Source organism: Etheostoma spectabile, chromosome 4, assembly GCF_008692095.1.
Source record: "Etheostoma spectabile isolate EspeVRDwgs_2016 chromosome 4, UIUC_Espe_1.0, whole genome shotgun sequence".
NCBI classification, from domain to species: Eukaryota; Metazoa; Chordata; class Actinopteri; order Perciformes; family Percidae; genus Etheostoma; species Etheostoma spectabile.
In genome coordinates, this window is record NC_045736.1 from 8,125,090 (window position 1) to 8,150,921 (window position 25,832).

Here is a 25,832-nt window from a genome sequence, read left to right on the forward strand (position 1 = left end):
AGCTACAACATTAAAGTGATGTACACATTAATGCATCAAGAATGACAATCAAATAAATAATATAGGTCTACATTATTCTGAATTTGGCCATTCTTCATAATGAGTAGGGTAGGCCTACTTGCTTTCGATTAATTTAAGTATATTTTCATACTAAAGTAGCCTAGTACTACATCTTGAATGCATTTTCTACACTGTGGTATTTACTTAGTTAGGTAATAATCTGAGTAGATTACTTCCACCGCCAAAGTAAATCATATGATTGACAGATCCTCACAACGGCCTACATTTCCCTTCAACCCTTTCGGCAGGATTGTCGTAACCAGCCGTTGCCAACAACTTCAAACAGCCCATTCGGAGCCTGTCAGCGGTGTGTCGCCTGGTAGTGCATCTTCCTTTGGCCTGAGAACTGGAAACATGCTGTCCTTCGCCCTGAGACAACTCACACGGGTACGTGTGTCATAAAGTACTATTAATGTGTCATTAATTCCGTGACGGTTTGAGCTACCGCATCTGTACGGCCAAACTGTTCGCTAGCTTAACGTCAGTGACGTTACCAAAGTCGTGGGGATTAGCTAAATTGCACACGTGTGCTTGAGCAATTATCATCAAGTCGAAGAATATTTCCGGCAGTTAACCGCTTACTATCTTTTCTGTCCTGTTCATATTGCATTTTTGACATGTCGGTGGTTGTTAGTTAGCTGATAAGCTAGCAGGCTAGCATTCAGTGCAGCTTACATGGCTGCAACTGTGCCCACGTAATGATGCAACAGCGACTGCTCTGTTTCATCATCGACTGCAAGAATGAAAACTTTCAGCGTAACCTGTCTTCGACCTTTTAGTTAAGGCATTGACCGACAGGATGCCGTTGTGTTGACTGTTTTGCACTGGAGTGAAAAGAATCATGGGACAATGTTAGTAACGGTTCCTGTCCTAGTTTAAGTGTGGAAACGATGTTCTGTTAGTGTTTTCGTTATGCAAATGTAACCTGGGTTTTAGTCGTTATAGGGACATAACTGTTATGGGATAGGTTGATGGAGTGTATGGAGTGTGCGTAGAACGTGAATAAACTTGGATTTCAGTAGCTCTGGCTCTCTGGCTTCTTCCACGTAGCTCACTACAGTATATTCATGCAATTGTACTGTTATAGTTATTTAACAGTACACACACGCTGTTTAGTTTTTTTTTCTTTTTTTTTTTACTTAAAAAGGGGATTTCTAAAGTAAAGTGAAAAGCACTTTACCTACATATTAAATGTTTAACAAAGTTCTTCACAGAAACCACACAAAGCAAAGTGGCTTTGTAATTAAAAAAAAAAAAAAAACACTCAAAAGTAACATCATTCACACAATAAAAACAGAAGCTGAGAAAACACTGTCATACATTTCATTATTTTACCATAATGAAACATCAGAAGCAGGATTAGAAATAGATACAATTTCCAACTTGGTATATAAACCATTTCTATGATACTAACAGATACTGAGAAGTACAACAGTCTTAAATATATACTGGTAGATACATAGACATATGGATAAATAAAGCTGAATTTAAAGCAAGACTGAAAATATAGGGTTTGCTTTTTTAGTAACAGAAAGATGCCTTGCCCTAGGTTTTTGTTTTGACTGTAGGGATCATTGAAAGGCCACCACCAGACGACCTGAGGGTTCTAGAGTGTTCATAGGCTAAAAGCAAATTTAATAAATATATATATATATAGCATAGACATGAACTAAGAGCTTTATATGCCAATAAATGGACCTTAAAATCAATTGTTTGATTGTTTTGTTTTTAAAGTTAATATATTTAGCTGAGGCCTATATATACTAGCATGGCTCCACCTTCCTACGTATTTCCTCTCAATTTTCATTTTTCTACAGTACTCTGTCTGGGTTTGGTTATGGCAGATCCAATAGTTTTAAACCAACAGAGTACCCGCCTTCAAGGAAGTTAACACTTGTCAATGGAGAGTGGTCAGACTCTTTGTACAAATTAAATATATCAGAGTCTGGTAGGCAGGCTAGATACTGCAACAGTACTGAGAAAATGTTAACTTTCTGCTTTGAGATAATTATGTAACTGATTCAGTCAAAACAAGTCATTGTTTCAGCATTGTCAGCAGATTCCTGAATGTTAAGTATGAATGAGGATTTATTACTTTAGGGTAGCTACAAGGATAATCTAAGCTTAATTTTCCTCATATGGATTTAATCTTAATTGATATGGTGAATCTAAGCTCAAAGGTCCCCTCACCTTTTCCTCTTAGTCACCAGTTTATCAGGTAGCTTAAAATAATGATCAAACTCTAATATTCAATCTACTTTCTTTCATACCGATGGGTTTGGGAATTGCATTTGAAACACCTTTCAGTATAATCCGTTACAATTCAACAGCACCACAAACAGCAGCTAGCAAAATTACTAATTAAAAGAACTCCTCTCTAAACAGATCCAACTAAATCTGAACTTTATAATCTGTATTTATTGCAGGGTTGTAAATATTTCCTTTTACTTTAATGTGTTAATGTGCAGTGTTAATCATTCTTAATTTAACCTTAGGCTGTATGTTTCACAAAGATATGCTTAAGTACAGGACTACATTACATATACATGTATAGTGGATTCTATTATTCTGGTAATTTATTATTTTCTTCCAGTTAAGTGTTGCTCAGTGATCTAATTTTAAGAGATAACGTTTTGTTATTTGACAGCTTTTTTTTTTTTCAAATAAGTTGTTTGATTAGTTGAGACATTGGGGCGACAGAGGTGTTTGGGGGGGGAAAAGAAAAAGTTGGTTGAGGACTATTAATATCCTAATTTTGAACTTTATGAAATGACCCATTTTGAGATGGTGTGGATTTCATGTAGTTTCTCAGAAACAACTAGGCTATGGCAACTTTGTGCCAAAATCTTGTGGCATGTATTCAGACCTAGTTTTATAAGTCACTGTCGGTGTGTTTTGAAGTTACCTATTAAACTTGACTGATTCACATGCCTTCATGCTATTTCTATTGGTGGTAATTGGTTAAGTGTGTATCTTTATTAAGTTTCCAAAGGACTCACAAGACTTTAATTTCTTTTTGGTTTAGGCATGCAGTGTCCTCCCATGATATGTGTACGTGAGAGAACGACCAGTCCTTGTGCAGTCATTTCTTGTTGCTCTTTGTTAGTCTGCTGCTACTGCTTGATAATTATTTACTGGTATGACCTAAATCTAGGCCTGCTACAACTAGACAGGTAGGTAAGTTACCATGGCTATGATGTAACCAAGAAACTCAATCAATATACAATGTTAGGTTGATTTGGAAAGTTTCATTTTTTTATCCTTGGAATTTCCTTCAGAATATTTATTTAGTACAGTATGAATCTTTGGTTATGTTGGGTACAGTCGCAATTCAGAGTAACTTACAAAATATGAATGAAAATGTGTAATTAACAGTGATTGCATACATGCAGTGATGCCTCTGCCCCAGTCATTACATGATGTCAAAATCCGTACTAAAATTACTCCTCTTTTTCTGTGCTGTGTACTGAAAGATTAAAGCTTTGTTTTGCGGGGTTTTTCTTTTGTGATGAGAAGTCCTGCAGCCCTTTGGTCCATAACTCCTACTTATCATGCTGTCGTTTGGAGTTCTGAGGAAAAGATTTACTGCTGCTTTTCCAACTTTTCTTAAAAGTTATGGTCAACAGAGGTTGACTTGGTTGGAAAAGGGGCAAAAACATTTTTGTTTATCCGTTGCTAACATGAACCAACAGAGTGGGATTGGTGCCTTCAGTTTCACCCAACAATACACATGGATGTTTGTTTTTTTTAAAACCTTTTTTAAATTGGCTCCGAAATAGTTTGCAGTGACACCCTAAACACAGCCTGTCTGGCTTCATCACCTCCCACACCAAAACCACCACAATTCCAATAAAATGCTTTTTATACAAATCAGATTTTGACAAAGACTGACACTGGCCCAGCTTAGTTATTCTTTATCTTTTTGGATTTAATTTTATTATTTTAACAGGAACACATATTCTTCTGCCCAGTTTCATGGCTTCATCAATATTTTTTTCAACAGCAATGTTTATAAGTTTGCTTGGAGCTACTCTGATTCCATTAAAGATGACTGCCACTTCACTAAAGAAAATCAAGTGTTACTCATGTAAAACACACATCAAACAAATGAACATCGGTCAGTGTCTTGGGGATACCTCACACTAGTGCAAGTACGTCATGCGTGTTTTAAGCCTTTTTGATTTTGTACAAAAACCACAAATCTTCTGCATCCAAATACAGTTTGTACAGTGGTTTAGTAAGTTTTTCAAAGGATAACTGGAGTAAATAAACCATCATTTTACTGAAAACAATTCTTAACACATGCTAGTACAGACTTCTTAAATGTAGATGTGCTGCTTTTCATATTGGATTTCTGGTGATTCTATGGGGATTATAGGATAGGCAAAAATAAGCCTTGGCATCAGCCCATTCCATTTTTGGCCATGGTGGCAAATTGCTTGGGAAAAAAAAAAGTTTCTTTCATGTATGTTAACCGAATTAAAATGATTCATCATATCTTCTTAAATCAAATATCTAACTATGGGCACGGTCACATTTGGCCATGGGAAATTATACGAGGACTATATGTAGTCTACAATCCACAGCATGCATCTAGACTCTCTGAGGCACCAGGAAGCCCAGTGCAGAACTCTTTCACTATTGTCACTATCACCTTAAGAAGTATAGTGGAAAGATTACAGCATAAATGTATCGTTTCACCGCCTACACCTCCTGAAGATTGGCTTTGTTGGTGACATCGCTTAAGCCTCTGATTGCCACCCTGAAAACTCCTTTGACCCAAATAGAGTGGAGTCGCCCTGGACTCAGCATCCGTCCCTTCACGCCTCTTCACCCCATCCAAATTTCTCAGTCTAGTGTTATCTAGACTGAATCACAGGGCAATTTGTAACGGACAGCCCTGCTATTAGTTAGTGACAGGGAAAGAGGCAACTATGTGTCAGACTGACGGATGCTGCTGCCCTGTTGACACTTCTCTCCAACCTTACATATCTTCTTTTTTTTTCTTCTTCACTGTTCCTCCTCTATTGTCCCATCTGTTTTGCTTCTGTTACCTGGCTGATTGTTGTTTGGTATAGCCACTGATGGACAGCAGTCGTCTGTAAAATTGGCTCGCCTCAGGAGCTGCTTCAGGAAATGGGCAAAAATATTACAGAACTTTGATTAATGAAATGATTTTCTTCCTCCCTTTTTCTTCTCTGCCATTCGTCTTTGGGCACAGATGTTTGACAGGAAAGGTTTATCTGCCAACAGTTACCTTATCATTGTCATGCAGTGCATCTGTGATTCTGCCATTATCTCAATCAATCAGTTTTTATTTGTGTAATGTAATCCCTCTCATGCTTGGCACCAAGGTTGGTGTGGCCTATCCCGCCCTTTTTCTTACAGCACAGTTTTCATTAAGTTCACCTTCAAACAACACCATCATCTGTCACCTAAAAATAGTCCTACTGTGACATATTCGGTGCTTGTATCTTGGCTCTCATTTTTCTTGGATCAGTTTATCTTGTGTTTATTAATTAATCTCCCATAATGACCAGGGCTGGGAAATGAGGCAAGAAAGCGCAGGGGCAGACCACAGGGACTGACCTGTGTGGTTTGTTTAGGCCAGTGCTGGCCTGTTTGGATGCCATGGAAGTGATATAGATGACAAGGTGAACTAATAAAAACGCCCCTTGAGTGCTACTTGGAGGAGCGTGCTTATCAGCGTAAGGTGACAAGACAGGTACAGGACGAGGGTGGGAAAAGCAAAGCAGCGGTGGGGGAGGCACTCTTGTCTTTTTGGCAGTCGTCAGTAGCGCTATAAACATGGCTTGTGTTAGGTTTTTCTGCCACTGCTTTCCTTGGCCTTGGTGTGTCCCACCAAAAGCGCAGACAGCGAAGGACAGTTCCCGTCAAGATTTAATGACCCATGTGATTTCAGTGAGAAACTTGTCCTCAGGGGCAGTCCGACCTGTCTCCCCAGGCTCTAAGCTCTTCCAGAGCTCTTTTTTTTTTTTACCACCAGCACTGCCATCGGTGACAGAAGGCCAAGGTAGAGACTGTTGGAAGTCAGCCATTAATGTGCCAGTTGGCTCCCCTGGTGTGTCACCACTGCCCCCTCTGCCGCCCTGGGGAGCAGATGAAGAGGCGGAGTAGAGCGGGGCCTAAAAGCGATGGAGTAGATAAACTTATCTGCAAGCTGTTCCTCGGGATGAAGTGCTCTTATTAACATTTTATTTTACAAAGGATGTTTAATTATGAAACTATGAAAAATATTTCGGTCCAACATTAACATTCTTAAATTTTAACCTAAAATGTGTGAAAAGCTACAGAGTTCGGGTTCTTTGCTAGATTTATAGTGCAATAAAGATTGCAAAAGATGAACTACCCAAACATTTTTTACACCACATGGAAAAGGCATAAATTGTTTTTTTTTCTTCATATGGGTGTCCTTAACGAGTCCTGAGCATTGTGTTAATTACTTTTTAATGGCGCTATTAAAGAGGGTTGTCCCTAATAGCCCAGCACACCTGTACAAATTTTAACTATAGGTTGGCAGTGGTGGGATTGATCTCAACACCGAGTCATCATCATATTGTTGATTAAATGATGGGAGAGAGCCAATTTGTTCCGAATGCAATCAGCCTGTCAGGGATTTTTATCTTCTATTTTCTGAGGGTTCTTCCACACAGTGCCCTCCCTGTAGATTGGGGATTAAAAAGGGAAAGCATAGTGCAAAGTACAAACATTTAAGCCAGTGTGGGATTCATATTTAACTTAAAAAACAGACTGACAGTGAGAATTGTATGGACTCTGCACACTTGCATGATCACGCATTGCAGTAGAACTCGCTATTCCCCCACTCAAGATTAGATAAGCAGGAAGTGCTGAATCTGTTCTCTATATGCCTCCTTTGGTACACTGAGGCTGTAAAAGTCAGTCCCTCAGTTTGTAGAAGTGCTGATAGAGGCATAATTGAACAACCATGCCGATTATTGATATCGTGCAAACACACTAGCTTCTAATTATTCTGGGCTACAAATTAGAGTGCATGAGGAACAGAGGAGGGGACTTGAAATGTCCCATTTTTCTCATATCCCATGTTTTTCGTCTTCTACACACCCACACTTAATATTTTTTCTCTTGTTAAAATCCAATCAAAAATCTTGCAGCTGCAACACATACTGTAGTCCTATTCTTTAACTGTACTTTAATCAAAGCTATGGCAAATTGCAGTGCACTACTAAGATATTTTTTGTTAAATAGCTAAATCTGTAGGATAAAAAATAAAATCTGCCCAAACCATGAAACTTATGTCACTCAGTCTTCACGAGATCCGTTTTAGTGCAATGATCCAGTATTAGAAAAGATGTTTAGGATAACTATATCTGTACAAAACTAAAAGGTCCTGTTTTCCTCTCCCTCATCATACCCTCCAACACTGCAACTTCTTTTCTGCTCACAGCCACTGTGCCAGCGGGCCTCAGTTCGTCTCGGTGTACGTGGCCAGCAGTCCCACGCTGCCAACCATACAGTGGATGAAGATCGTCCATGGACGGGCCAGGAGAGCCTGGCTCAGGACGACCCTGAGATGTGGGATCTGCTGCTAAAGGAGAAGGACAGGCAGTGCCGCGGCTTGGAGCTTATTGCATCTGAGGTAAGATGTCTTTCATGGATGATTTCTTTATTTTGGTTTTTGACTGTTTAAGTATACAAACTCTTATTGTACTTAATTGAACAGTTTAAAGAGTGATGGGAAGAATAGGCTGCAAAGGAAGGGGGTCGACATAAAAAGTTCTGAAACCTATTTATAAACCTATGCAGGATGTCAGGATGACTTGGTGTGCAGCCTATTGAATGTTTAAATAATGTCTTCCTCAAGACATTTTCAGTTTTCAGTTTCTTGCTAGGCCAGTGAAACTGTGACCTTCTGGCTCAAACATACAAATAATAAAACCGATATCATGAACTCGGACAACAAATTCATATTAAGCTATTCAAACTTGGCTAAACATTAAAACGATCACAGGATACAGTACTTTCCTTATGCAAGAATAGCTCAGTTGTTACAGAAACATTTGGCTTTCTCTGTTTTCATTCCAAGGCTGAATGGTGTGAAATGGAAACTTTTACTATTCAAAAAGCCAAAGAGGTTTTATCTTGTAGTGTTCTTTCTCCTCTTTTTCGCCATAGTAGTTGTTCAGTAGAGTATATCGGCCCCCTCTCTACTCAAAGCCTGACCGCTCTAGTGTGAGATAAAGCTGATGTCTTCATTCCGCCTCCTCCCTCTCTCTCTGCAAGCCACATCACAGCACAGGCATTCCTTGAATAAAAGACATACATTTTAACACACACACACACTACACTGACACTGAAGCAAATGAATTTGCTTTTGTAATATATGCACGTTGTCGTAATGAAAGAGGTTTTGCAGGAGACAGCTTTCACTGGAGCTGTTATCTCCCTTGATCTCCTCTTGGCTTCTAGGTGAAGCATTAACATAACCACACACACACACACGCACACGCACGCACACACCTCAACTAGGGAGAGTGTGTGGAGACTAACTGTACTTTTTTTTTGTGTGTGTTTTTTTGTTTATTTCTGCCCAATGTGATACCATACAGTGTATACAATAGAGTGTTGTGACAGGCTATACCAAAAGCAGTACAGTATCTATAGGTATACAGTATAGGTAATCACTCATAGTTTATGTTTATAGTTAAGTATCATGTACAATGTTTCAATGGAATTTACAAAGGAAATACGGATGTCCCGATACCATTTTTTTCGTCCGCCCAATCTCAATTTCAGTCTTAATTCAGTTTATTTAACATGGTACTCTTATTTTGTCAAATCCTATTTTAATGTATTGTTTTCCCATGACATAGCTGCATACAGTAGGCTTACTATGGAATGATTGTTTATGCTTTCCCTTAATATTTTGTATAATGTGCCGTACTGTAAATGTTTGTATAATATCTCTGGGGAGAGAAGAGAAGTGGCGTGTGGATCTCCTGTGGCGGGAAGCTTTGCAGAGAGAATGCAGCATGAACAAAATACTAAAGTACCCACCAGCAAAACTCCAAAAAGAAATGGAGAAGAAATTCAAAGAGTTATGTAAAAGCTGTAGGTGGGAAATGACAATTATAAGATTAACAGGAAGTTGTAACAGTTAGTAGGAATTTGGTCTGCAACATATGATTATTTTCATTATTGATCCATCTACAGATTATTTTCTTCATTAAATAATTTGGTCCTGAAAATGTAAAAAATCTGTGAAAATATTTATACTATTTCCTATAGTCAAGCTTGTGTTTTTAACCAACCGTCCAAAAAATATTTATATTTATTATCACAAAGAGAAACTGAAAATCCTTACATTTGAGAAGCTAGAACAAAGTATTTTGTGGTATTTCTGATTAAATTATGACCTAACGAAATAGTTAAGCAAATTATTAATGAAAACTGGTCTAGCTCTAATGTGGAAAATCTAGTCCAGAAAAAATAAATGGAAAAAAAATATGTCTACTGAAATTAGGCTAAATTAAGTTAAATTAAGTGTGTCAGTGATTGAGTCCAATATCAGTTACTGGTATTGTATATTTAACAGAAATATTTAACATGTCTGTTTTAACTTCCAGCACACAGACAAGATATAAAGTAAAACTTTTGGGGGATAATTATACTCCTTTGCAGCAATCCATACTCACTAAAATGTGTTTTTCTTGGAAAATGCATGGCAAAATGATTTAAAAAAGACCATGTATCTCTGCACGTGCAGAAAAGTTTATTACATTATCTTGTAGGGGATACAAGATAATGTAATAAACTTTTCTTTTTCAGCAGCGAGACGATGAGCATTGTGAAGTGCAGAATGTTAGTCAATGGAAGTCCAGATGCTCAATAATTTAATGATTGCCTTTAGCTGGAGGGGGATTTCTCACTATCACTTAACAGACTTTAATTTGCCGTCCTTGTCCCTTCTGTCCACTCGCACCATTGATCTGAGTGTGTGTTTGCTTGTGTGTGTTCTCACCACAGAATTTCTGCAGTCGAGCAGCTCTGGAAGCTCAGGGCTCCTGTCTGAACAACAAATACTCTGAAGGCTACCCAGGGAGAAGGTGAGTGTGTTTATTCAGCCACACCCCAGCTTATTAATACTGTTGATATTCTCCGCTTTAGGATATTTGTTAAGACATGCACACATAAACACACAGACACACTAATTTATACTGTGTTCTATTGCTTGCCCTGTAATAGTACATGTCAACCACACAGTAAGTAATCCACAGCTTTTGTTTAGCCAAAGACGATTCCTGAGGGAATACACTGGAAGAAATCAGTGCCCATGCTGATAGTTGCATGTTTTCTATTTCCAGTTTTTTTTATTTTCTATTATTCCCTTAGATGATTTACATTTATCAGCAGCAAACAGAGAGCTGACCTGTTTTGAAATACTTCTCATTTGATACCTTTTGATTCCTGGAATACAAGCCTACCATAAATCTCCCTCCCACTGAATGTGTTTTTAATTTAAAACATTTTTACCCCGCATCCTACTCATCTGCTGTTTGCACTTTAATGTAATGAAACAAAGGGATGATCTCATTGAATGAGTGTTTAGTACAGTAGCCATCTGTTGCTCCTTCATCTGTAATTCTACTGAAAAGGTTTGATGAGCATTTTTACCTGATATGTCCTAGATCTGCTGTGGGAGTTTGGGGTTAACATTGGTCTATGTTGCTCTACATGTTTTTGACCAACAGCGCCAGTTGTGGCAAATGTATGACTGGTAACAGCAGGGGTGGGCCATGTATTTTACACCTGGGCCTTCAGTACTATCCTACAGCAACTAAACCACTTTTGAATAACCTCATCATGACACTAGGACATTATCGTGTGGAATAAAGGGATTTAACACAAGGCTCAACACCTAGAGTTTCAATACACTATTGCAGAGACATGAATACACGGTGACTGAAGCCATCACTTTTATGCAGTATGGCAGGATGCTGCATCACATATAATCCAAATTAATGTATTTTCCAAAGAAACAAAAACCGGTCACATTTACTCATACGACCATCACAAAGCGATCAGAACACAAATAACACAATCAGCGATCAAAAGGCTTCTCCACAAATCCCAGCCAAGCTGCTGGGACTCGACAACACGCGCACACAACGGCACAGCAGCCACTGACACCGCTCAAACCAAACAGCAGCAGCAAACAATCTAAAACAAGCCGTAATAGCTATTAAAACAATTTTACTAGAATGCAGAAAACCCATTAAACTCAACAAAAGCTGCTCATCATTTCAAGAAAAAGTACGTCCTCCTAACTTAACATCTAAAACTAATGTTACTGCTACGGTTATGTGATGCTAGCTAGTTTGGCTTTTCTCAGATGGGAAATCTGATAAAAGCTCTAATTTATGAAATGCACTGGAAGCCGCACAACAGAGGGAGAGAGTAGCAATTAAGTTACAATAATACATTCATGGATCCCACTTTGTAAAATATTTATTGTATGTATTTAAAAAATGTACTGTGTGTGTGTGTGTGTCAGGGTTTGTAAGGGTGCTTGAAGTCTTTGAAAATGCTTGAATTTTGATGTTTTCCAGGTTTGAAAAGTGCAATGAATTTAGATTTTTGCAACCCGTTCAATTAAAATATTATGATAAATCACGTCAAACAGTGTCTGCAGCTACCTGCTGAGTGAGCGAGGACAAGTTGTCACAAACCGTGGTAAAGTACAATCCATAATAGATTTTTCAAATGTGTCTAATAGCCAACGTCCAATATAAAACCAACTTTACCACGGCCTGCCACAGCGAGTCTGCTGCGGTGAGGCGGCCCTGCATCCCAGCAAAGACTGGAGCGACTGAGATGCCCCCCCCCCCCAGAGCCTTTGAGAGTTTAACAACAAAATGCTGAGTGAACATTACTAGCTACGTAGCTAGTAGCCCACTGTGAGGTTGAGGATGGCCTTACATAATATTAACACTGCTCTACTCCAGTAGATATAGGTATATGTCGTGGCAATGAAATACATTTTTTATTTTTTTTTGTTTTACATAGGCTTTTTCTCAGGCAGGTGCCTGTACGCTGTCAGTCTTCTGGGTTAAAATGGAATTACAGGTTGTTGTTACTAAGAGGGTGCAGTTGTTTTGCTGGATTTAGTCTGATTTGACACAGAATTACCCAGATGCTTGTCATTTGGCTCAAATCCTCCCACTTACATTGACTCATGCAGGTTAATATTTGATCCTTTTTGCTATTACAAAACACAATTTTGGCTGTTTATAGCATTATGTCTTTTAATGTGACAAATACATTAATAATTTTGACTTTGTATTTGCGTGCGTGCGTGCGTGCGTGCGTGTGTGTGTGTGCGCGTGTGTGCGCAACACTACCGGTCAAAAGTTTGTGGTTATTACAGACCACTTCAGTATAGACAGAATAACAGCTGATCTGAGTGGGGGACTGATCTTTAATGCAGTATCTACATTGCCCATTATCAGCAACCAATCATCCAAAGGCGCATTCTGTTAACTAATCTGATATCATTTAAAAAAAAAAAAAAAAAAACTGAGAAAACATTGAGGAACCCTTTTGAAATTATGTAAGCACGTAATGTAATCTGAAAACTGCTGCCCTGGTTAAAAAAGAAAACATGCAACTTATCTCAGCTGCTATTCTGTCTACAATGGAGTGCAATGAAAATTTCGAAGTGACCCTAAACTTGACCGGTAGTGTATATCAAATGAAAGTGTGAAAGGGCTAACTCGTAGTGAGGATTGTACAGAGACCGTTTCCAGTGTAATGGCTCTAAAAACCCACTGTACTCTAATCTGCTCAGCACCAAACATCAGATAAACAAGTTTAGTGACTAGCTGGTGAACGTCAATTAATGGAGCATTTAGTAGCTAAAGAGCCAAATTTTTCCCTTAGCAGTTGGTAGAGACCAAAAACTGAGTTAAAAGAAAGTGAATATTGGACTTTCATTCGCCAGTTGGCCAGAATCAAAAAATAAACTGACTGACATTGTTGCTCTGAATCTGCTGGATGTGTAAAACAACTCCATGTCAACTTAAAAAGTAATATGTCAATGTTTTGTTCATGACTTGTTTTTGCTTCCCCCAAGTAGCCAAAAAAAAACATTTTTTTCAGGTTTAAATTGAATAGTATTAAAGCTTAATCCAGCTGGTTATTTGCAGGAGTGATGCATCTGTTTCTCAATGGGCTAAAGATTTCTTTTTTTTTCTTTCATCCACGCTCTCAGATACTATGGTGGAGCAGAAGTGGTCGACCAAATTGAGCTGCTGTGTCAGAAACGAGCCTTGGAGGCCTTTGACTTGGACCCAGCTCTGTGGGGTGTTAACGTCCAGCCGTACTCTGGCTCACCCGCTAACTTTGCTGTCTACACCGCCGTGCTCAACCCCCATGACCGCATTATGGGCCTGGACCTGCCCGATGGAGGACAGTGAGTATTCACTGCTTTTTTTTCCCTAACTTGACTTTATTTATTTTTTACCCTCACTCTTCTCTGAGGTAGAAAGTAAGTAAGTAAGTTTATTTTATTGTCTATACAAGTGTGTCGTTTGCACCTGAAAAATCAAGTTGTTTACGATGTAATGTAACCAAATGTTTTTTGCTGCTGTTTACATGTTCCTCTTTTTCACCCCAGTCTGACCCATGGCTACATGTCTGATGTGAAGAGGATCTCAGCAACCTCAATCTATTTTGAGTCCATGCCTTACAAGCTAAATGTAAGTAGAGACGCCTTCTACTTATATCAACTAAAAACAGTTTATCAACAACAACAGTTGTGGACTGTTTTATACCAGTGAATGACCTTTCATTACTTTGGTAATGATGATGAAGAAGAGTTTTACCAGTAAATTATGTATAGACAAACTACACTAAGACTTTGTGTAAATGTTTGCAACTGAATATGTTGTACAGTATGTTGTTTATAGGTCTGAAGCATTTTCCTTGCAACTGACTAATAGTGACTGAGTGTAAAGGCCGTAGAATGTATTGCACTATGACCAGTGTGAAGCTCTACCACCAGTACATGTAGCATATGTGCTGCTCACAATAAACCCATATCCTTTTTTTATCTAACTGTTATTAGGTTGGCAATATAATACACAAGGATTTCAGTCCGCCTCATCAGCAGTTATCAAATGTGAAACTTGGAGTAACACACAAACCAAACACCTTGTGAGAATGTGAGAAAGTGATCATATTATAATAATATTATAATAGAGCTGTTTGGAGCAGTTAGTGAAAACAGTGTTTCTCTGTTGGTAAGTCCCTTTCAGGTGGACTTGGGGCTTTTTTAACTTTGTAAACCTACAACATGCACAAAAAAGATAACACAATAAAGGGAAAAAAACAAAAAGCGTACTATGAGCACTTTAATTACTTGTATTGCTTTTCATTTTGTTAATGCAAATGTTAATGTTATTTAATTGTATAACACTTGGTGCAACTTATCTTTTTATATAGTCTTAGTCATGACTTTTCCCATTTTTCATGAATTGCTGGGTTCTTCCATGAAGTATAACTCGTCAACAATGTCCAGTCAGTGTCTCAGAGTAGGGGGGTCCTCTTTGCACCATTTCTGTGTGATTGGTGCTAATAGAACTTTAATGACAAATCAGTCTTGGTGTTGTATATTTTCCTGTGTTAGCTTACCTAAATATTGCACAACACTATACTTCATTTGCTTGACATTCCCTAAATGGCATGAGTATGAGCCACTTTGGTAGTGCTTTTTTTCTTTTTTAAACTACTTCTGTTAAAAAAAATTAACTTAAATAACAAGAAGAAAGAACAAGAAATTGCAAGCACAAATATCTAATTGCATGCCAGATATTTTAGGCTTTGCTTTTCTTTAAAAAATGAAATAAAATGCAATAACAAGATATGTACTGTAAATAAATAGAGAAGAAGGGGAACATTTAGGGAAAAGCTGTGATCCTTTTTAGGGAAAGCCTGTTTGCTTACCTGCCCCCACAGGGATGACACAAGGCACTATGGGTAGGAAATCCGTATCTAGCTCAAGAAACTTCAGCCCAACAATGTCTTGCTGGCATGTGCTTGGCAACAGAGGGGCCATGGTTCATATATGGCCTCTTCACTCACACTGCAACCATACAGTCCTATTAGTTAAGTATAACGCGTAAAACATTTAATTAGGGCTGGGCAATATATTGTTGTTGTATCGATATTGCAGTATGAGACTAGATATTGTCATAGATTTTGGATATATTATAATATGGTGTTGTCTTTTCCAGGTTTTACAGGCTGCATTACAGTAAAGTGATGTCATTTTCTGAACTTACCAGACTGTTCTAGCTGTTCTATTGTTTGCCTTTACCCACTAAGTCATTAAATAATTTCTGGAGAATATTTATCAAAAATGTCATTGTGTAAATAACATTTTGTTAAAGCACCAATAGTCAACCGTACAATATCGTTGCAATATCGACATTGAGGTATTTGGTCAAGAATATCGTGATATTTGATTTTCTCTATATTGCCCAGCCCTACATGTAATGGGCTTTTTTTTCTACCAGCATTTCAGTTCTGTGCAACCAGGGTCTCTCATATGTGGGTGCATTGTATATTAGTGTATAGCATTTTATTCCTGGGGTCATAGTTGTGTGCTGGTGTTGGTAGCAGCTGATGGATGGCCATGAGAGTCTGCATGTCCAGACCTGCTGATGTATGGGTAGGCAGGACCCCTCTGCGAGAGAGATAATGGGAAATCGACAGGCTGGCCAGCACCACTGGCTCTGTCTTCACAATCAGCAGCTTGATGGAGTGAGGGGGCATCCATAGATGTGCTCTGGAGATGGGAAAGATTATCAGGTTGTCTAAATAAAGCTTTCCCTTCTCCTTTTCTCTATTCTTTTTCTTGTCTGTGTCTCCCTTTATTCTCCATCCTTTCCGTCTCTCACTTTGTTTTTCTGCTCCATCCTGCTCTCTTCCTCTCTCCTGTATTGTCTCTCTTCTCTGATGCTTTGGGATACAGGGGTAAAACTGGAGGTTAAGGCACAAGACACACTGGTTATTGACTGTTGCAGTCTGACTCCATTTCATGTGACTCAGAATGACATCCCCTGAACAATGGATTGTCTAACATACAACTTGAATAATCAGTCAAAAGTTTAGACACATTTTCTCATTCACTTGAATGGGAAAGCGTGTCCAAACTCTCTATATCTCATACATCTTAAAATTGCTTATGTCAATGAAAAGAGCTGCTAAAGTCTCCAAACCAACCTCTGATCTGTTCTGCCTCATCATACGAGTTGAGTAGATCCCTGAAAGGTTGAATTAGGATAAGTAGGGGTGCATTACTGCAATTGCTCCATCTTCTTCGTCGACATGATTTTAGGTGAAATGTCTCTCTTCGATAACTTCCTTCCCTTTTTTTAAAGGTAGCAAAAGTGCTTCAAATGAGCTTCAAGTGGAATAAACCTCTCTTCGATGTTTGTTTGCTCTTGATCCTCAAGCTATCTGACGTTTTTTTTTTTATCCTATAATGTACCTTTTTTCCTTTCCTTCCTTCCTTCCCTCCCTCCCTCACCTCTGCCTTTTTTTTATCTCTCCTCAACCTGCAGACTGCAACAGGACTCATAGACTATGACCAGATGGAGATGACGGCCAAGCTGTTCCGGCCCAAGCTCATCATCGCTGGCACCAGTGCCTATGCCCGCCTCATTGACTACGCCCGAATCAAGAAGGTGCATGGAGAACTCCTTTTATTCAAAACTCACCCATCGTGTGTGTGTGTGTGTCTGTGTGTCTGTCTCGTTCTGTCTGTGTCTGTCTGTCTCTGTCTGTCTCTGTCTGTCTGTGTCTGTCTCTGTCTCTGATAGGTTAGACCCATCCAGAATCACTCCCAACCATATCGTCACAAATTTCTCTGCTCTAAATACCGAGCATTTGCTTTCAGACTTATCATATCCACGTGCAAATCAATGTTTAGGGTCTTTCACTCTTGCACTCAACAATATAGATGCTTTCTCTTACCTACTCATCCAAACTGAACATGGATACTACACTGTCTCGCACATGCTCAGCAGCAACTTTTAACTGCACACTTCACTGCTCTCTTTGGCAGTGCACAAGGGGCCCCTTTATCCCCTTTGTTATACCCACCCGCTGATTCACTTCATTCACTCCATGACTGCTTCCCTTTGTTGCAGAGCCCCACTTTAGCTAGTACCATCAGATGGAGTGCCCCACCATTACAGAGCTGTGTTTTTTATTAAGCACCATAACTACTTTGCCACTAGGCCTGAAGTGGGGCCATATTCCCCCCTGGAATGTTTTTGTGGAACTGGAACTGTTTTATGGCAGAATCAGCTGAGCTCCTCTTTGGATTTTCAGTGTTGTTACCTAGATTGGCGCAAGCTTCTACTTTTTAAAAATCTGAAATCTTTCACTATCGGTGTTCATCGGCATCACCCTCTTGTGTTCTTTCCCCCCTCCAGTAACCCTGCCTTCTTTCCTGCCTTTTAATCTAATAAACATGTGCTGATCCAGTTTAGATATGAGAGGAAGGGAGATTGTCATGATAATGAATATTAATAGGAGCACTAAAAAGATTGTTTACTGCTCTGATCATTCGCCAGCAAGTCATTTGCATGTTAGCAAGCTATTTATTGTTTGTGCCTTTTTCAATAAATACTGGCAAGAGACAGCAAGGATTTATTGAATTATGTTGTAATATTTCGGGCCTCTGAAGACTGCCAAGGAATTTACTAATACCACCTCCGATTTGAAATATTTGCTTTGAGAAGATAGGTACTGCTTACAGATGTAGAGTTAGTCAAATCTTAACTGTGGGTGAAAATGTAAATGTATTTTTGCCAAAAGATATGGGTTAGTATCTGTATCTCTTTTATTTATTTTTTAACTCACTTTTCAACATGTTCAGAGCACAGTCAAATAAAATGCACACCATAGTTGGTGCAAGGTTGTAGACTTATCGAATGCAATGGTTTCATGACATGTTTTGGGGTCTTGTACCTAAAAACTTAGAAATTTAAACATAATTTAATCTCAAATGTACTGCTCCATGAATAACTTTCAATCCTAATTTTGTGTTTGTTCCCTCTCTTCCACCCTTATCCCCCTCAGCTGTGTACCGACATTAAGGCCTACATGCTAGCAGACATGGCCCATATCAGCGGACTGGTGGCTGCTAAAGCCATCCCCTCTCCCTTTGAACATGCTGATCTGGTCACGTCTACCACACACAAATCCCTCCGAGGAGCCAGGTAAGAACAGGAGAAATGTCACTGAGCATCATGAAAACTAGAGTTATTTTTATTAATAGCAGTTATAGCGGTATTTCGTTCCATGGGTGTGAGAAATCGAATCACACCAAAGATGAAACCTTGTGTGGTTTTAGAGAAAAATATAATTGTAAAAAGGCTTTGTCAGTCAATTAGTCTATTTTGTCCAGGGCTGGCCTCATCTTCTATCGTAAGGGTGTTCGCTCAGTGGACAAGAAGGGGAAAGAGATCCTGTATGAGCTGGAGGACAAGGTGAACTTCTCTGTGTTCCCCTCCCTGCAGGGCGGACCTCATAACCATGCCATCGCTGGTGTGGCTGTGGCACTCAGACAGGTCAGCACAACGCACAACCACCCAATTTCGATGCAAAAATAACTTTATTTGTATTGATGTAACATTGTATTATCTTGTTCTGCTTTTTCCTCATGAGAAGTTGATAACTGGTGAATCCCATTTTACAGTGAAACACAATCTTAACACTGAGATGCCTTGGTTGGTGAAACTTGACTCAGAAACTTGTTCCCTAAGCTAAACTTAATGCTGTGCTAGACAGCTATTGGAATCTATTAATCTCTATTAGAGCTGTCAGCCTTCTTCTATAATAATATTTGAATTTCATTTATTTTTTTAAATATTTGAATAGTATAGTAGTGCTGTCATTACTATTTTAGTGATTTAAAAGCAACCGGTTTCTTGCAGATTGTCTCGTTACTGAGAATACAGCTGTAAGAAGTTAATGTACAGTATATATGAAGTCAAAGCTAATTTTGACAGCTGTAGGGTAGATAACATTAACTTTAGCTGTCTCCATGAAGCTCCCAGCAACGCTCCTATAACTCGCAACGCAGTTAGGAAACCAGAACGAGCTAAACTCATTTTTCAGCCGCAGCCTGTCATTACATTTTACCATAAGTGTCATTTAGCTGATGCTTTTATCCCATTCGACTTACAATTTAGAACCTCTAAAAGCAACTAGGGGTAAGTGTCTTACTCAGGGACACACTGGTGGATGTATCGCAGTTGGAATCAAACCCAGATCTCCCACACTAAAGGCATGTGTCCCATCCACTGCGCCATCACCACCACCGCTGTCACTCCGTCTTGTAATAACGTTACTCGGTACGTACCGTTAGCCTTGTTTCTCTCTCCCGTAACTTTTTGTTCATCAGACGTGACAGAGGGAGATTTGCTAACGTTTTATATATCGAATTACATTTGACCTTCGGAAATTCTTTCTAACAGCTCTAATCTCTATTAAAGAGAATGGAACGGTGATGTCTCTTACTTGTACCAACATTTGTTTATATAGTAAAAAATTGTTTTCTCAGTATCTCATGAATCATTTTTTAACATCCAACTGAAAAGAACCAACTCTAACTTCAGTACTTCTATCCAGCTCAACCCTTCATTTTGTGTGTGTGTGTGTGTGGGGGTGTGGGGGTGTGGGTGTGTGCGCAGGCTCAGTCTCCCATGTTCAAGGAGTATATCGACCAGGTACTAAGAAATGCCAAGTCTATGGCTACAGCTCTTCTCAACAAAGGCTACACCCTGGTATCAGGTAATCTTACTTGTGTTTATAGTCAAGATGAAATGAAAAATGCCTTTTTAACCCTTTCAGATCACGTCAAAATTATATCGTGACAGGCACCTGTCAATCAATTTTGAGATTGACCACTCAAATTGATCAATTTGGAGTGGGCGTCTCAGTTTTTTTAATTCAATTTACAGTTTTTTTTAGGGACTGTAGGCTAGTAAGCTAGCTAGTTTGCTAATTCCAAAATGCTTTAATGCTACACTGGATACACAGTGTATCCAGTCAATGAAGAGAAATGTCCTGTCACAAAATGCAAATTACACGGCAGAAAGGCATTTAAATTCATGATGTGTTAATAGGCTAATGTCAGTGTAGCTGTACTGTCAGTCAAGGAAATACCACCAGATGAAAGGGGTCACTTTCTTGTGGTGAGTGAATGCTTGAATTTTGCCCTGCATTTAATTTGCTGGCCTCAGCTTTATTTTGATGTATAGCCTTCAATTGATACCCTAAAAAATACAGTCTTGTTCTGTGCTTACACTGCATTGTGTGCATGCTCTGTTTTTTTAATCCTTTTTCTAGATGTTTGAGTAAAAAAGGAAAAACGTATTATAAAGGGCTGTCTACACCAACAACGATAACTAAAAATAAATAGTTTTAAAAATTGTTCTAACTCAACTGGGTGGTGAAGTCCACACCATAACTGTAACAAACAATATTGTTGGGATTGCTTTCAGAGCGATCTGATTATTGATCAAAGCACTGACAGTCAATCAAAATCCATCTGAATTTACAACATGACACGGTGGAGAGACACTGCGCAGAGATTTGTGCATATTCCTCCAGACATTTTGGTAATCTTATGCATGTATTTTTAGCTGCTGGAGCGTGCAGTGCGTGCTTGACGCCACTGTTTGCAGAGCGTCCTTGTTCAGCAGTGCAGATGCTCACATCTTTATAGTTATCGTTCTTGGTGTGGACTGCCCTTAACAGTCAATAGGAAACTTGTTAAAAGGAGTGAGTACTTAGTAAGTAAATAAGTTGCTTATATTAGCTAAAGGAAAAATGTATAGCGTTATAATATGCACTCAGTTTCCAGTTTATTACATCTAGCAAAAACTAATGTAGTCTAATACAACACTCCTGCAATAAACCCTACCTTCATGAAGGTTAAAGTGTTCATCTTAGAGAGGGGTTGATTATCTGTGTGATCGTTTTGGAGGATGTAGTTTGTGTTTGATGTAGCCTACTCTATTGGCATAAAAGGGTGGACAAAATAACAGAAACACCTTTCTGTAAAATGCAACACAGTTCAAAAGCACCGTAAACTGCAGCCTCAAATGTTGATAGACTGCTTTACTTTTAGCTAGGTGCACCTATAAACTGAACACTGTTTTTATTTAGAGCTTATACTAAGCATACATTATACAAATGAGCATAGTTTTAACTGTAAAAAAAATCCTGTTTGTGAATTTCCTGCTTTAGTTGCCTAGAGTAATTTGCACTTGCAAAACATGATGGCAGTCAATTTTATTATGAGGATAAGTGATAATATTGTTTCCTATATAGATTTAATGCTAAGTGCACTTGTCACCTTCACAGAGAGATTATTGAGCAAAAGGACCAGGCACCTTCAGCTCATGGTCTCAGAAAGAAGTAAAACTTGTATACATTCAGTATATATACATATAACATAAATCCAGTGTTCAGATAAACATTAAGCAGATATGCAGACAAACACAAGATAAAAGTGAAGATGTGAAGCATTGGTAGGCCCTGACAAAACTATACACAACAGTTATTTAGCTTCATCGTTAACCGCATTCAGTTTCATATCCTACAGCAAACAGATGACCTCATCCATGCTAAACTAAAGTTGAGGTGGTCTGATCAAAGGCTTAAAAGTGAAGCTTCCGACTTTACTCCTCTTCAAAGGTTTTTGCTAAGAATGCTTCGTATTTCAGGCGGGACTGACAACCACCTGGTCCTGGTTGACTTGCGGCCTAAGGGCATTGACGGGGCTCGGGCCGAGAGGGTGCTGGAGCTCGTGTCAATTACTGCCAATAAGAACACCTGCCCCGGGGACAAGAGCGCCCTGACTCCTGGTGGCCTCCGGCTAGGTAAGGAACAGCTTCACATTGCACTACATTTAGCTTGACTCAGACAAGGTCTTGTTATACTTATTAAGGATATTATCCAAAACCACATAAAGAAAATGGTGCTGATTTGTCTATTCAAAAATTTTCAAACCTTAAAACACCTTTTTAACTTTGTCAAGACAATAGTCTTGATATGCTGGTCAGCTGTTCAGCATTTTGTGTTCCATATTTAACTACAAGGTGAGAATTTTATTGTTGGTCAAATTTACTTTGCACTCATCATCCTCCTCACTTAATCTGTTTCACTCACTTTTTCAAAAAGGACTTTTGCATATGGAAATTAGTCAGCCACCAATTAAGCCGCATGCACTGAGCACATCATGATTAATTAAGTATGTTTGGGTGTTTAATCATCTGCCAGGAAGTTCAAGAGCTCCACATCTACACTGCCACATTTTCAGCATTGTCTTAAGGCGAGAAACTTCACCTACAGCACAATGAACTGCACTTTTTGCCTTCTCAATTGTTTATTTAAATGAAATTAGGACCGCACCGTAGCGACCAACCAAAGACTGTAAAAAAACAAGGCGTCTCCGCTTCCTTCCACTTTACAAAAGTGAAACCAAAATATCCCAGATATGGGCACCACCATATTGTAATTTTTGGAGTCAGTCTGCACTGTAGAAATTGGGTGGTTGAGCTGCAGTATTGAAGTCCCGCCCACACACCTGCCCGACCAATATTGAGTCAATCACAGTAGTCATTCACAACGTTGCACCCCATTTTAAAGCATCAAATAAGTAATGAAAACCAAACTATCAGGAAAAAAGGAAAAAAAATTAACATTTTAACAGACCTCAGCATGATCAGAACTACCTAAAATGACAGAAACAATCTTTGTAAAGAAATGATTTGAGGTGTACCAAGCGTTTGACCATGTCCCATCTGCTAACATGGAGGAGGAAGGATTTATGATGTGTACTGCAGCCAGCCACCAGGGGGTGATCAAGATGTTTTGACTGCGCTTATACCGTCAATGCGTCATTAGGAAGAGCTGTAAAGCAAAAGGAAGTGATTACCAGTCAAAACTTTGGATTTCAAGCTGCGGATTTTGTTTTCTTTTCCATCCCAGGTGCTCCAGCCTTGACATCCAGACAGTTCAAAGAAGCAGACTTTGTGCAAGTTGTCGAGTTCATGGATGAGGGCTTCAAGATCGCCTTGGACGTCAAGAAAAAGACAGGTTAGCCTACTGTGAGAGGCGAGACAGATTACAACGTAGCCTCGTATTTAGCAAAAACATATGCCTCCTTTTTGATTTATAAAACTGTTATTAGAAATGCAACAAAATAATAAGTGCAAACAAAAAGCCCAGTGGTGATCAAACCAAGGAAGCAAATGCCAATACAGGAAAGCTAAGCCTTTTCCTTTTTTTATTCTTCTCCCCTTAAGGAAAACTCCAGGACTTCAAAAACTTCCTTCTTCAGGACCCAGAGACCATGGCTCGCATGGCCAACCTGCGCCACCGCGTTGAAGCTTTTGCCAGGCCCTTTCCCATGCCAGGCTTCCACGACCATTAAACCAAGCAATAGAGTTTGTGGGGCCATAACAGCCAGGTGGCAGAAAGCTGATGGGCAAAACTGTACAAAGAGAGGGAAAATATCATGGTAGTAAAATGTGGTTAGTGCCTGTGAATCAGGATGACTTCCTTTTTCCCAATGACACATGGGAAACCACGTTTTTTAATACTACTTTGCAGTAATCCATCAATCCATTCATGTAAGAACTTGAGGTAAGGAAACAATCAAATTTGACAGATTTTGTAGAGCCAAATAACCTATTTTCTATTGTATGCGTACAAATCTTTCTCAGTTGCCATTTCTTTGTGTGTGTGTGTGTGTGTGTGTGTGTGTGTGTGTGTGTGTGTGTGTGTGTGGGAGGAAAAAAATATCAAATCAAACGTCAAACGGCTCTCTTTGTCCAACTCTGTATCTTGGTTTGTGCATAATTATGTTTTTATAATGAGATACACTGAGACGTCTTAATGCTGTAACAAGTCATAACTAATGTCTAATTAAGATTATCAAATTCATATAGAGATTTGTTCATGGTAGCTTTATTTTCTGCTGAAATAAGATGAAATTTGGTACACAAGGAGGCTTAAGGAAGTGAAGGGTTGTTCTGTCATACAATGTTGTCGGCCTTTTAATATCTGTGGGGCAAGTTTTGTTGAAGATCAGACATTAACCCAGAATGTTGTCAAATTGTAATTTATGAAAGTTAGCCCTTTAATTTATTGATTTGTACAACTTTAAAAATCAGATTATACAGGAAAGGGACTAAATAGTTTTAACATCTTTTCATATACTATAGTCAATAAAGTCCTAAAGCAACACTACAACCGGTGTTCAAAATAATGTTCCACTGTGATGTTTTTTGAAACAAATCAAATATAAGCTTCAGAAAGTAAAATTTAATGGGAATTTGTATTCGATTACACTGCAAAAAGGATTTCAACCTCTATCCGAGGATGTTATATTCTTTTGACGCTGTTGTGCTCGCATCATCTTTTTTTCTTCCAGCATATCATTAATGTCAGATTTGAATTGCTACATATTTTGTTATGACAGATAAATAACCAAATGAAAAAAATAAATGTCATTCTGGATTTTTTTTTTAATATACTTTAGGTGTGTTTACAAAGAGTATATACTTTTCTATGTATTAGTTTAAAGAATAATTAACTATTTAAAAGCTATTGTTTAACATAGATTTTAAGGTTTCTAATACCAGCTGATTTGTTGTACTAGAAATGAAGACAGTCTGCCTGATTTCAGTGCCATTTATTCCACCATGGTATTCAGATAGAAACTGTGAAGCGGCTTGATTTGGGGGAAAAACTTTTTAGTTTTTAGTTTTATGGAGCTTACAGATTGGAACTGTCATTATCACTGCATCAGTGAGGAAGCAAGATTTCCGTTTGTGAAATGACCATATAGCACAAAACAGAGGAGTGTTAGAAAAGGTGTGGTTACTTTCTTACTTTGTACAAAACACAGCTTTAAAAGTAAACAAAATCAAATGAATTATAAACTTCAGAAGTTTTTGACAACCGATAGACTAGACTTTGCCAAAATAAACCAATAAGTATTTTACAACTATGCTCATAAATTACTGTTTGTCTGTGATATGTTGCCAGCCTTTGTACGTTTGAACAGTTTTTTTTTTTAATATTACATTGAATTAGTATTGGATGAGTCCTAATAAAATCCAATAATGCAAACATAGTTTTTGTTGTCATTGATTTGTATTTATATTTTTATTAACTTTAGTGTATGAATGAATGCATACAACTTGTCACAAAAGCATTAAGAACAGCATTATTAACAGCATAATTGTAAAACATGTCCTGGATTTACTCTCAATTAGGCAATACATTCTTATAACGCATGATATAGATAGATGATGATAGATTAATTACAGTAACATGTCACAAAAAAGGAAAAATTTATAACATAACAGTAAAAAATGCAACCAAACTGAAAGGTAAGCAATGTAAAAAAAATTGTATTGTTGGTAGATTGGTATTTCCTGAATTCAATTCTGAAAGCTTCAAATGAGACTTTAAAAACTTTTTTTAATGTGAAATTTTTTGTTTTTTGTTTCCATCTTTATTGAGTGACTGTTTTGATGGTGAAAGCATTTCTCTTTTTTTTCCAGAATTACAATGTATAGGCATACTGACATTCCCAGAATAAATGTATAGTATTCTTTTCTTTTAATTTGACAAAATTCACATTTGTCACAAATCTTGAAAAAAATCGGTTAGTGGGA

At 38.4% G+C, this 25,832-nt stretch overlaps 1 protein-coding gene across 1 annotated transcript; it reads left to right on the forward strand.

The window, feature by feature from the left end:
• Positions 1-284: 284 nt before the first annotated feature.
• Positions 285-24,889, forward strand: shmt2 (serine hydroxymethyltransferase 2 (mitochondrial)). Its single transcript, XM_032514869.1, has 12 exons — positions 285-447; positions 7,508-7,699; positions 10,087-10,166; positions 13,331-13,531; positions 13,736-13,817; positions 16,686-16,808; positions 18,211-18,350; positions 18,539-18,701; positions 19,827-19,926; positions 21,867-22,022; positions 23,134-23,241; positions 23,451-24,889. The coding sequence occupies exons 1-12, from the start codon at positions 415-417 to the stop codon at positions 23,576-23,578; spliced, it is 1,506 nt and encodes a 501-aa protein (XP_032370760.1). The 5' UTR covers positions 285-414; the 3' UTR covers positions 23,579-24,889.
• The last annotated feature ends 943 nt before the right edge of the window (positions 24,890-25,832 follow it).

Excerpts from the sequence above, each read along its gene's own strand:
- shmt2 (XM_032514869.1), top strand. The coding sequence starts at position 415 with ATGCTGTCCTTCGCCCTGAGACAACTCACACGG. Across the intron at positions 448-7,507 it reads CCCTGAGACAACTCACACGG|CCACTGTGCCAGCGGGCCTC; the intron begins GTACGTGTGTCA and ends TTCTGCTCACAG. Across the intron at positions 13,532-13,735 it reads GACCTGCCCGATGGAGGACA|TCTGACCCATGGCTACATGT; the intron begins GTGAGTATTCAC and ends TTTTCACCCCAG.